Source organism: Triticum aestivum, chromosome 1B, assembly GCF_018294505.1.
Source record: "Triticum aestivum cultivar Chinese Spring chromosome 1B, IWGSC CS RefSeq v2.1, whole genome shotgun sequence".
Lineage (NCBI taxonomy): Eukaryota > Viridiplantae > Streptophyta > Magnoliopsida > Poales > Poaceae > Triticum > Triticum aestivum.
The window spans coordinates 160,703,646-160,716,182 of record NC_057795.1 but is presented as its reverse complement, the minus strand read 5'-3'; the positions used below and the strand labels follow the sequence as shown (position 1 = coordinate 160,716,182).

Here is a 12,537-nt window from a genome sequence, read left to right as displayed (position 1 = left end):
TCGTATCACTATGGTGCTCACATTTTTGTGAAACCCGACAATACTCGGATATCTAGTCTCAATAGGTACGAAGGTAATCGCAAAGACGGTGAGGCTATCAAAGTGATGGTAAGGAAGGAAAAGTGTGTGACAGAATGAATACCTTTGTCACACTTAACCCTTTACGAAGTCGGAGGTAGCCGGCCTTGCTTCCAGTTGTTGGTGTCAAAGGGATGAATGGTCGTCGTCAATGTTGAGCGTTGTTGGTTGATGTAGTCGATGGAGAGGTACAAGATAGTCACTCTGAGGAAGTGTTGGTGATGAACTGGTGGCATGAGTGTGATGATCTGTGGAGGGGTCTCGGTGTTGATGAAGAACCTCCAAATTTGTCTTGGCCAAATGATGTGGAAACCTATATAAGGGCCTCGGGCACATCGATAGCTTCAGAACGTGCCCAAGAACGCTCAAATCAAAGTCTGGGGTCATAAATTAGAGCAAAAACGGTGAATTGGGGCAATGCTGAAATTACGATGCAACTTGCAACCTCTTGTTTAGCCCGGAAGTTCCGGGGGTAGGAGAGGAAGTTCCGGGGGTGCCCGGAAGGTCCAGGGTTCATAGAAGAACTGCGAGGTCGAACTCCAAATTTCAGATCTGAGTTTTGGGGTGGAGAAACTCGACTTTCAGGGCAAAAATGAAGCAGCAAAAGAAAAAAAAATTGAGGATAGTGACACAAAGAAAAGGCAGATTCACGTGCCAAACACTAGATCCACGGATCTAAATCAACAAAAACTCACAAGGAACAATAATCACAAGAAATTTGGTATGGCTATTTTTGTGGAAAAATTTCGAATTAGGGCTTAAAACTTTGAACTGAGGGTAGAAAGTGGAGAGGTGTGGGTTTCAATTCGTGGCAACCTTGCTCTTGATACCAAATGGTGTAGGGCCAAACCCTTGTTTGCCCGATCTTCATGAATTAGAGGTGGATTTGAGGAGTAACATAAAGAACACAAGGGGGAAAGAACTCCATTGAAAAATATACATTCACAAGACACTCAAATCACAAGCAACGAGATAGATCACAAGCATCCAACAACAACAAAGAAAAAAATACATAAGCAGTTCGTCCGAATCTCTAGGAGAGATGGATCTTGATAATCCTATGGTGGGATCCTTCTCCACAAGTGGAGTCCTTTGTACTCCTAAGGAGTCATCCCCTCAAGAGGAGGTCTTCATCTCCATGAGTGGAGCCATCTCCATGGAAGGAGTAATCCCATAAGGGGTGATACATCATACATGAGCTAAGCTCTATAGTTTTGGTTCTAATCTTAGATAACTCTAGAATGGAGGAGAGGGAAGGCTATATATATAGTCCTAGCCACAAAGGGGTAAGTGAGGAGGGGAACATGGGTTGCGCCCAACTCGCTGCGGCAGACAGGGGCCGGAAGTTCCGGGCTTCCCAAAGAGTTTGCACTGCTGCACATGAGGGATGCCGAAAGTTTCGGGGGCTAGAAGCTCCAAGATGGAGGCCGAAGGTTCCGGCGGCTCCAGCAAGGTTCACCTTGCTTCTTCCTCCTCTTCCATGCTTCCTTCGCGGATGGAGTAGGCGTGATCTTGTGCTTAGATTCCTTATCACGCTTCAAGCTCCGCTCAAACCTACGCATGTATAGAAGAGGAGGATCAAGTAGTATAACATGCAAAATGGATTGATTTCTGATCCTGAGCTCAAATGTACCCTGATGAACAGTAAAATAAAAACATAGTAAAAAATCAAAAAAATCTAAACTTTTGTTGTGGTAAACTTTGACAAATGTCTTGTATACTTGCAAAACTTCAGCATGAAATAATATTCGTGAAACGCGTGGCAAATCAACACTCCAAAATGTTTTCAAAACTGGCATTTTTGAAACATCAGTTTTTTTGCCATGCCTTCCACAAATGTCATTTCGTGCTGAAATTTTGCAAGCGTACTAAACATTTGTCGAAGTTTACCAAAAATATTTAGAATTTTTTGAATTCTTTTACTATTTTTTTTATTTTACTGTTAATAAGGGAGCATTTGAGCTCGGGAGCAGATACTCTATGTCCCAAATTTTAGGACTACTTTGAACTGAGAACAAAAATATAGAGATAGGGTAGCTGCTGAACCGTCATTTTTTGGCTCAAATGTCCTTAAAAACGTTTTTTGGGCAGCTGCCCTATTTTACATCACCTCCCAGAGATGCTCTAAAAACCCTTTTTTTGCAGCAGTTTCATTGGAATTTTGTATAAATTTCATGAGAAAGCATTTCTTTCTAAACATTTGTGTATAACTTCATGAGAAAACAATTCTTCCTAAAATCATGCGAGTTGGGATTTTGTGCTTAGACTCGGAGAGCAGAAAGAGAGAGAGAGATTTCTCCCTTAGTAATTCATCTCTGAACTCAGTAAAAAGTAAAAAACCTCACTTTTTCGCAGCAATTTCACTGGAGTTTTGTATAAATTTCATGAGAAAACATTTCTTCCTAAAATTTCACGAAAACCTGAACATTTTTTTCTAAAAATTTGTGTATAAATTTCATGAGAAAACAATTCTTTCTAAAATCACGCGAGTTGGGATTTTGTGCTTAGACTCGGAGAGCGGAAACGAGACAGCGCTTTCTCCCCTCACTTTTCCCCTTCGACTCTTCTCCAGCTCCCACCCTCACCTCCAACTCCAAGAAGCAGCCAATCCAGCAACCCGTGCCGCGGCGCCGCGCCGCGCGGATGGCGGGTGGCAGCGGCGAGGGCGCCGCAATGTCGCCGCCTTCCTCCTCCGGTGTTGGCGGCGGCAGCGGTGGCGGAAAGCGCGGGAGGGATCCGGAGGAGGACGTGTACGTGGACAACCTCCACTCCCACAAGCGGTACCTCAGCGAGGTCGGCGCCCCTTCAGTCTCCATGGCTGTGCCTCCCCTTGGTTCTTGGTTTGGGCCTGAATCAGTTTGGGGAAACGGTTTTCTGTTTCAGATTCTGGGCGGTTTCTAGCTTCCATGAACAGAGTTCTTCTCTCGTTGCGTCGATTAGCGAATCCTTTGATCCGTGATTTTTCCACTAGGAGAGAGACGGGCTTCCTTGGTTTCTGGCGCTGAATTTTGTTCTTGCTGATCTCTAATTCTGCTTCTTACAATTTGTGCTACCAACTCGTTTCAAATAGCTTCGAATTCTTGTAAAACTGTACTGAATATTGTTGCTTTATCAGCTGACCGTTGGCTGTGATAATGCAGATAATGGCGTCCAGCCTGAACGGGCTGTCTGTTGGAGATTCGCTTGCCGACAACATCATGGAGTCCCCTGCGAGGTCGGAGAGTTCCTCTTGTGTCAGGTTTGTGTGCTCTGATTCCGTGTACATTTCATCATGTTTACATCTTTGCTCCTTGTCGAAAAGCGGGTCTCAGGAATCCAAGATATAGATATCATGTATACTCTTTCGATCTCGTAGTATCCAGTAGGATTACTATCAATCTATTATTTTCCAAATTCAGCAGCTAATGTAGGGCCTCTTTGATTCATGGGAAAAGTGGAGGAAAATATGTAATAGAAACTTCCTTTCGTGACATTGTTAATACATTTGATTCAGAGGATTTTCACATACGAAAAATGGAGGAATTTTTCCTTTGGTGTGATTTTCGAAGGAAAAACAAAGGAATTTTACCATCCACTCAAACTTTTTTTTGCATTTCTATGCACAAAGAACAAGGCAAAGGCCATAAGTTGCATATAAAACCAATATGATATTACCTTTGCATGTAGTTTTGATTTGAAGCTTCTTAGGATTCCTGTGTTTTTAATATTCCCTCGAATCAAACACCCAATTCCACAAAATTCCCGTGTTTTCACAATCCTCTGTTTTGCACGTGCAATCCTATCACATTCTTGTGTTTTTCATATTCCTATTTTTTTTTTGGAATCCTGTGAATCAAAGAAGCTCTATTATGTGAGAGGAGGAATGAAATATTTTTGTGGTTCCCTATCTATTTCAGTTATAATATGCTCATCTTTTGCCTAAAAGTGATCTATTATCTTATCCATACAGTTCTCTATAAATTTGTAAACACCCTAATTTTCTCTTTAATCTTTTGAGAAACACGGTCAATATCCTTGGGTTTCAGATTACGACAAACAGGGCTGGTGTGGCCTCTGTTTCAAATATTTCAGCAATTACTTGACCATAAATAAAAAATTAAGATTTGGGGATAGTAACTCCGGTGTGGTTTCTATTACATTTAAAATAGTGAGGGTATCATTTTCATCCATTCAACCCTTTCTCTAGCTTATCTAAAAGTTATGTTTACGATATTGCTGCATTTTCTAGAACAGCCACCACACTATAATATTTTATAAGATGACTAGCATAGTTTGTCAGAACTCCTTACAAAGTTCATGCTGATTTTCATAGTATGATTAAGCATCTAGGAATTAATATTACGTGTAACGGTACGGTTGGTTCTAATGTATTTGTAGTACAATTGTATTCCGAAGGTTATGTAATACACAGCATGAACAGTGAATAATCTGGACAAAGTCTTCCATCTATATGCTTATGACTAATCTGGAGCTTTTGGATACAATCTGATTCTTCTACTTTATTGCTCGATGATTGCATCCACATGTAAGCATTTAACTTACTGAGTCATTATAAGCATGTTCTAGAACATGTCAAGCTATCATGATATAATTAAGAATATTACTTAAGGAATGCTTCTGAATATTGTTGTCCACAGTGTCTTCTCGCCAGACGCTTATCCATTTAGGAGCCGTGGTCATAAGCAGTCTGCTTGAGGATAGAATACTTATATAAGTATATGCGTTCCGTCTGTCTTGATACACTTTGGAACCATCAAAGATCAATTATTGCTTGTTTGTTAGTTTTGGCAGGTCTTTTTTTCTTTTCTTGAATCCGTCTCTTTATATTTGATACAATTGATTGCGGGGCTTATTTCAGTAGGTATAATAGTGCTGCTCTTTCTCAGCAATTATATTTCTTATGGTGCACACGTTATAATGTGTTTTCCTATTTGTCACTTTCAGGGACGAAATAATCTCCCAATACTCACCAATGTCAGAAGACTCAGATGACTACCGGTACTTCGACACACAACTAAACCCCAACGGGAGTCAAGGCGATGCAATGGTCAGCCCATCAACTAGTCCAATGTCATCTCCTCATCGGTTCCAGAAACCGCAAGCTGGTTTCCTACCATCAAGCCCATATCCTCTCCCCAGCTGCTCCCTCTCATCCGTAGCTTGCTCTCACCCTCGACGTGGCTCTGAGAATGAAGGCCGGTTCCCGTCTTCACCCAATGACATGTGCCACGGCGCAGACCTGAGGCGAACCGCGCTACTGAGGTCGGTGCAGATGAGGGTGCATGGTCCCCATGCATACGACCCGTCATTCGGCAGCCGGCAGGAGCAAGAGCATGTCCATGAGCATGATGATGAACATGGTCATGAACATCTGGAAGATTTGGGAGGGCCGGAAAGACCATCTTGCAGGAAATCAATTGATAATGAAGCTAGTGGCTACCAGGGGGCTGAAAACAGCTATGGGCGGCAGGAGCGCGATATTGATTACATCGGCGGCTGCACAGCTGATGATGTCTTGAGTGGCCCCAAGTTCAAGCAAGAAGATGATAACCAAGGTAATTCTGACGCCAGTATGGATAAAACTAGATAGATACTATCAGAGTGCAATCACACAATGCAGTTGTTGTAGTATTAATTATGGCAATGGGAGATCAGGTTTTTTGCTGTTGTAATTTTCTATGCTGTTAGATTTGTTGCAATCTGGCTGTTTTCGGTAATCTTGAAATTGTGGCATTTGAGTACCTGTCTGCTGTTTGAACGAAAAAGTCCACAATGGGAGATCAGGTTTTTTGCTGTTGTAATCTTGAATTTTTTTATAGCAATGGGAATTTTCTGAAAGCATCCAGCTCGTCTCTCTCCCTTTGCCGTCTCTTGTACAACAATCTCTTCAAAGGGTAGTTCTTAGATTACATAAGTAGTTTCTGTACAGTTTATGTGATTTTCTGCAGGTTTTTCTAGTTCAGATGTGTAGTTTCTGTACAGTTTATGTGATTTTGGACTATGAAATGATTCTGATGTTCCCATACGCAAAGATTTGATGTATTTCCATGGAACCAGCTAAAGATGTGTCCATCAATCATCACTAGAGTTGCTGTAAAGTTGTTTTTCTGATACAATTACATTTATTTTGCGAAAATCAGATAACACCCGAATGAACAACTTCCAGGTACTAACTGAACTTCGGGCTGTTCAGCTATCCACCAGCTCCGTGGAATTATAGGATCTGCAGAGCACCTATTTTCCAGCTCCACTATTTTAGCCTGCAGCTCCGCCAACTCCGCGAGCTGAGTCTGGAGCGGAGGGACTCCGAACACTCCCTCCTTGTCAACATTTTGAGACATTCCGTTACACTTCCAGCGGCTACATTACGTTTTTCCCAAACAAGGTTGTACACTGTTTAAGAACGAAAATGCTATACTCACGGACTAATACGGGCTCTTTCCTTCTCCTTCTAATTAAACTTGCCCCCCTATTTTCAGTTGGGTGGGGCCCCTCGTCCTGATTTGCAGCCAATTAAAAAAAAACACCTAAGACTCTCCGTGAAACCCCGTAAAATTGTTGCCCGTGTGTGTAGCATTGCCGGTTTAAGAATTATATTTCGCTATTGCCATACCATCCTGGAACAGCCCCAGTGCATCATGAGTGCAACGACCTAGCTTAATTCATCGCTCCATTCCCCCAACTACTCGTGGCGATCCATTCGAGGAAACGCAATACAGCATGCGATACAACTGTCTGTGCCGATCCCTATGTGGATCGACGGGTCTGATAACGGTACCATATATATATATAGTATATGACTCATATTGAATTTTTGCGAAGTAGAACAGTTAGCAGTCTGTTGAAATTGGAACGTTCAAGTGACAACTCTCTCCTCAGACTGAAAAAACACAAATGGCAGATTTATTAATGTCATCACCAGTTGGTACTGTTTGTTCTTGAGTAAACCCTTTTACTGCTAATAAAGTGAAACCCTGTAACCATAAAAGCTAACGGCAGAGAAAACAGATATCAGATGTTGTTCAACATTGAACCAGAACAGATAATCTATCGCCGCTAAACTTTCACTGCCATCTCTCTGATCTCTATTTCTCTCTGTCTTCCTTCACTTCTCTCTTGTGGCAGGTGGTACTGTTGCACTACTGACTACACCCCAACAATGGCAGGGCTGGGGCACGTGGGTCATCACCATTAAGAGGAGAAGGCTGAAAGAATGTTCTTCTTGATGGCGAATTCATCGGCTTTGGAAGGACTGATCGACTGTCATGTTATGAAACAGGAAATTAGGTCATAAATATGGAGATCAAGTAAAAATAATGTGATAAGAATCAACTTTCTTGTTGCCCACCTTCTCCAACAAGCGATGAAGCCTCTCAGTTTCCTTCTTGGTATAGTCAGAGCCCTTCTGCAATATCTTCTTTGCAACATTCACATAGATCTTTCCGTGCCTGGTTTATAGAAGAAAAATGTTTGAGGGCATCAATGGCATTGCTACTACTAACATTAAAATAAAATCTGAGAACAATTTGATAACTTGCAAACACAGTGGAGGAGAGGTAGAAGTTAGTACTTGACAGCAGGACCACTGAGCTTCGCAGCCTCCTCTTCAATTTTAGAGAGGATTTCCTTCCGCTTGTCATCAGCAGCACTGTGAAATTCCTTGACAAGAGCATCCAAACTTGCCACAAGCCCAGCCTACAGAAATTGCAACGGATAGGCTTTATCAGATTATTACATTTTACCCAGCTTACTTCCATAGTGTGCTCTCATGTGTGACCAACCTCTGAAGTAAGCTGACCCTTCGAATCACGGCTAGTTCCACTTTTCTCATTAATGAACTTAACAAAGTCATCTAACTCCCGACCGCTCTCATACTCTTCACCAGCTTTGTTACCCTTCGGGAAGAACTTCAATGTGGGAAAACCAGAAACTCCATACCTGAAAGTAATATACACGATTAAAATTCTTCTTCCATTATGTGGTTAAATATCATGCATAACCAAAATTGGTAGGTAAGTCAGATTAATGTGTTAGATTTAACAGGTCTTCCATTTGGGTTCATTCAGGAAAACTTCACGAAATTACATTAAAAAAAAGGGAGACCAGTCTACAAAAGTCATTAGAAGTTTAGAACAGAGAATTCAGAGTGCATACTTCTCAGCCAAGCTTGTGTATTTGTCAGCATCAAGATTAGCAATCACAACACCCTCATCTTGCTTGAAAACAGAGGCCACCTTCTCATATATCTAAGAAATTACAAACTTGAGTTAGAAAGCTGAAAAATGAAGATGCATGACATTTCTTGTATGAGAAAAGTATATTATTAAGGAAATTGCCAGGTTACTGAGATCTACAACTAACCGGAGCAAGACTCTTGCAGTGACCACACCTGTCAAGCAAAAATGGCACTTGATGAAATTATGTCCATTAAAGTGGTGCAATGAAGTAGATTTTGGTGCATAGCAAACTGATCATAATAACCTACCATGGGGCATAGAACTCAACAAGGACATCTTTGGTTTCATCAAGGACAACTGAGTCAAAGGTTTCCTCGGTCAGAACCACAACACTTGAAGGAACTGCTGCTATCTTCACATTGGTTGCTGAAAGACAGATGTCAAAGATTAAAGGACCACCATGAAGTTATAAGGCTAGTAACACTCAACAGGACTAAAACGAAAATGAGAGACACCAACATATACATATAAATATAATGATGCTACACAAGTAACTCCAGCAGCCTTTCCAGTATTAACTGTTAAGTGTATAACTGAAGATGAATGGTACCAATAGCACATGCACAAGTGACAAGGGGGTCAAAGGAAGTGCCACCACATTGCTTAAGTGCTAATAATTGTCTAATTTCTACTTCAGTGTGATGCTTATCTTCCAACTTAGTTTTCCTGTGGTGAAACCTTAAATGTTCTACATAATCCATTAAATGGTCATAGAGAACCCGACTGACTTGAAACCCACCTAAGACAGCATGGCTGGAAAATGTACTACACCACAAGTTGGAGTTTACCTGCTTCAGAGTTAACATATTCTGTAAGGGCTTCAGCAGTGCGTTGACCCTCATACCTAAACAATGAGTTCAACATTAAGTTTTCAGATTTTATTTTATAACAAAAAGTGAATTGATCAAAAACAAAGTGTGCATTCTCACTTCTTGGGCTCCAAGGAACCTTTGGGAAACCACTGGATTGTGGGGTAGCCAGAAACTCCATACTTGCTGCACACACTCTTGTGCTCATCGCAGTCAACCTGGATAGAGAGAAACTTGGTAAATATGCCATAACAAATACTATGCAATTTAGAGGCTAATAACAGTATATGTTATACAGTTGTTGGCAAAAAAAATGTTATAGCATTAATGTACAAAACACTTTCAAAAGCACGAAATTTACCTTGGCAATCAAGACTGATTTAGCCTTTTTAAAACTTGCAGCAAGCTTCTCATATTCCGGAGCAAGCTTCTTGCAGTGGCCACACCTATAAAACAGAAAACAATCATCAAATAATGAACCAAAGAGTAGAAAAGTACAGTCATCTAAGGAAGAAATAGTTTTTACAAACAAGATAATAAATATGAGACTAACAGAAATAGTAGACACGATTTTAAATGCAATTGCCTCTGATCAACTAGGATTGGTTCGTATATTGATAATATTACTTACCACAACTATGAATAATTTACATGGATCACTTGGTATGATTTGCAATCCATCAGTTGATAGCTTGGTTTAAGCTTTTCCTCGTTACAATAGATTATTGTTTTCATACTTGCAATGAATTATTACTGTTGATTTTGATGCACCAAACAAGTCACCCATAAGCCTGAGCTGGTATTGAAAGATGGGTTTTGAGCTCAACAGCTCTTGGCTTTGATAATATATTCAGTTCGATGCACCAACTGATTCACCGACAAGCCTATGGTATAAGGTAGAAAATATAGTTCAACACTTACTGGAACAACCCAAGTAGTAAAAAACTTAAGTTCATTCTGACACACAAAGCAAATAAGCATTCTACCATTGAATATGATCCAAAAAAAAACCCACCAGATATCTAACAACATCAAAGATGACCCTTAAAGCGGACGCTTTACTTGCTATGACAATGCGCATGTAAGCCAAAGATGCATTAAGATCACCACAAAATAAGATTTGATCGGAATCTACTACGGGTAGACCGTTTCTACTCTCGTACCCAGATTTTTTTCAAACAAATCTGAGATCCAAAAACTGGGATCAGAATTGCAGCAAAATTCTCAACAGGCTAATACCAATTCCAATTCTGGTGCACGCCAAAAGGAGATCAAAACAGTTCCGTCTGCCAGCGTGAACAAGGCAGATCGTTTGTTTTAGCTAAAGATCCCGATATTTTCCCACTCCAACGGGAGTTCGGTCCAGCAGCATCTAGACTGCTCTACTCCGAGCTACAATTTCGCTACGATCCGTCCCAGCGGCAACCCGTGCACGATCCCATCAGAGATCCGAGCTCTGCGACCAGGGGAGGAAGCAAAGCAGCCACGGATCCAGATCCAAGCGGCTCACGCGCAGGTCAAACTACACAAGTACGTCGTGACACGAGGAGATAGGGAGGGCAGGGAGAGCCACGGACCAGGGAGCGTAGAACTCGACGAGCGCGCCACGGTCCTGGCCGACCTCCTTCTCGAAGGTGGACTCCGTGAGGGCGAGCACCTCGTCGCCGTCGGCGGCGGCTGGGTAGAGCGCCGCGGCCGCGAGCAGGAGTAGGACGGGGAGGAGGGTTTTGCGGTAGATCTGAGGGGTCGCCATGATCTGTTTTGCTGCGAGCTCGGGTGACCGGGGTGAGCAGGTTAATATACGGTTGGCACCTGTTCTTCTTGCACTAGTAGTTGGTGGGCCCACGGCGGGCCCGATTCGATAGAAGGATATAATTTCATATCATGTTTATTGTGGAAAGTATTTAATTTTCAGATTTCCCTCAAACTTTTTTTAAGTTTTCAGATGTCCCTAGAAAAAATAATTTTCAGATAAATTTATTATCTTCTAGAGGGAAAATATATACATCTAATAGTCGGTATAAATGTTATAATTGATATGAGATGTATAAGCTTTCGCAACGAACGCTTTGGCTTCCTAGTGTTCCACGTCACACAAATGTCGCGTTTGCTCGTTGCCGTCCACACCTGAATGCTCTCGTACGAGCGACTCTCCACAGTGACCTTATCTTTCTCCCCTATTTCATCATCTCCACTCACTTCTACGATGTCCCTCGTCGACACTTCTCTTTACTCCCCGTCACTGTGCTCGCGCACCTCCGTCCCCGCCGCATTCATGTATCTCCACCTCTGTCGCGCAGCTTTGCATTTGCTCCCGGCTCCATCCCTTTCCTTGTCGGTGATCATGGGGATCCAGCGTGCACTTTCTTCGCCGCTCACGTGGCCCCGTCCTTTCCTTCGTCCTGTGAGTAGGAGCAGCAGAGGTTTTGTGTGCGGCCGCATGATGAGGACCTATGGAGGTCTCGTGACGGTCGTGCTATAAGAAGCATTGGAGGTCCTGCAGGTGGACGTGTGGGAAAGAGCAAGGCGCCATCCGACTTTCGTGCGGCTGGGCCTGTGCCGGTGGACCCGGCAGTCTACAGTCGCCCTGTGATCGGCATCGTCACGCACCTGGACGACGATGTGGCGGGGGGTTCAACAATGGCACCTCTTCCTCCTACATCGGTCCATCGCTTGTCAAGTTCGTCGAGGCCAGCGGCATCCGCGTCATCCTACTCACCTACAACGAGCCTCTTCGAGATCTGTGCACTACTGTAGGATGCTGCTAATGCGACACTACGATCAGAGGCCCTTCGACAAAACTATGTGCGATGCAATAATCGCAAACGGTGGTGTAAAAATCGTCAAAAAAGGTGCAAAATGTTTGCGATGAAGGATGCATCAAACAAAATTCAGATTTAAGTTGCGTGTGCGATGCAGGGCATACGGTTTAGTTTAATTAAGCGTTTGCGATGAGGAGGAACAAAAGAAACGGGCAGCCAGATTAAGGTGTGTGTGATGTACAACATACGGTTCACTCGGATGAACAGTTTGTGATTAGGCAACACAAAAGAAACGGTCAGCCAGATTAAGGTGTGTGCGATGTACAACATACGGTTCACTCCGATGAACTGTTTGTGATTAGGCAACACAAAAGAAACGGTCAGCCAGATCAAGGTGTGTGCGATATACGACATGCGGTTCACTGGGATGAACTGTTTGTGTTGAGACAAGAGAACAGAAACGGTTCAATATAATAAATACCATGAAGATTGCAAGGTTCAAATTCAAAGATTACAATGCCCAAATTCACACATTGCATACTTCGTCATTTCTGCAAAGGGATCAGTCGCTGACAAGTCATGTATGGGTTTGACACAATGACTTCCAAATTACTCTGTCATATGCTCTTCCAATACGAAGTTTAGCTTTTT

The 12,537-nt window shown here is 42.4% G+C and overlaps 2 protein-coding genes across 3 annotated transcripts; one reads left to right on the top strand and one right to left on the bottom strand.

Moving 5' to 3' along the window:
* The first annotated feature begins 2,602 nt into the window (after positions 1-2,602).
* On the top strand, positions 2,603-6,670 carry LOC123113506 (uncharacterized). Of its 2 annotated transcripts, XM_044534774.1 has the most exons (4): positions 2,603-2,871; positions 3,219-3,316; positions 5,023-5,633; positions 6,245-6,670. In XM_044534774.1, exons 1-4 carry the CDS (start codon positions 2,722-2,724, stop codon positions 6,253-6,255), a joined length of 870 nt encoding a protein of 289 aa, XP_044390709.1. In that variant the 5' UTR covers positions 2,603-2,721; the 3' UTR covers positions 6,256-6,670. The 2 variants fall into 2 exon arrangements, with proteins under 2 accessions (XP_044390709.1, XP_044390701.1); XM_044534766.1 differs by lacking the exon at positions 6,245-6,670 and having other exon boundaries at positions 5,023-5,916.
* Positions 6,671-6,959: 289 nt separating this feature from the next.
* On the bottom strand, positions 6,960-10,954 carry LOC123113502 (protein disulfide isomerase-like 2-1). The gene is made up of 11 exons (XM_044534751.1): positions 10,702-10,954; positions 9,486-9,570; positions 9,245-9,342; positions 9,104-9,159; positions 8,564-8,681; positions 8,440-8,467; positions 8,233-8,324; positions 7,860-8,016; positions 7,649-7,773; positions 7,427-7,526; positions 6,960-7,338 (listed from the first exon to the last, which is right to left on the bottom strand). The coding sequence occupies exons 1-11, from the start codon at positions 10,875-10,877 to the stop codon at positions 7,270-7,272; spliced, it is 1,104 nt and encodes a 367-aa protein (XP_044390686.1). The 5' UTR covers positions 10,878-10,954; the 3' UTR covers positions 6,960-7,269.
* Positions 10,955-12,537: the final 1,583 nt, after the last annotated feature.

Bases quoted from the DNA above. Each gene is read 5' to 3' on its own strand.
- LOC123113502 (XM_044534751.1), bottom strand. From the start codon at position 10,877: ATGGCGACCCCTCAGATCTACCGCAAAACCCTCCTCCCCGTCCTACTC. The intron at 8,682-9,103 runs GTAAACTCCAAC...TCTGTCTTTCAG, and splicing joins ATATGTTAACTCTGAAGCAG to CAACCAATGTGAAGATAGCA. The intron at 8,325-8,439 runs GTTAGTTGTAGA...GTAATTTCTTAG, and splicing joins ACTGCAAGAGTCTTGCTCCG to ATATATGAGAAGGTGGCCTC.
- LOC123113506 (XM_044534766.1), top strand. From the start codon at position 2,722: ATGGCGGGTGGCAGCGGCGAGGGCGCCGCAATGTCGCCGCCTTCCTCC. The intron at 2,872-3,218 runs GTCGGCGCCCCT...GTGATAATGCAG, and splicing joins ACAAGCGGTACCTCAGCGAG to ATAATGGCGTCCAGCCTGAA. The intron at 3,317-5,022 runs GTTTGTGTGCTC...TGTCACTTTCAG, and splicing joins GAGAGTTCCTCTTGTGTCAG to GGACGAAATAATCTCCCAAT.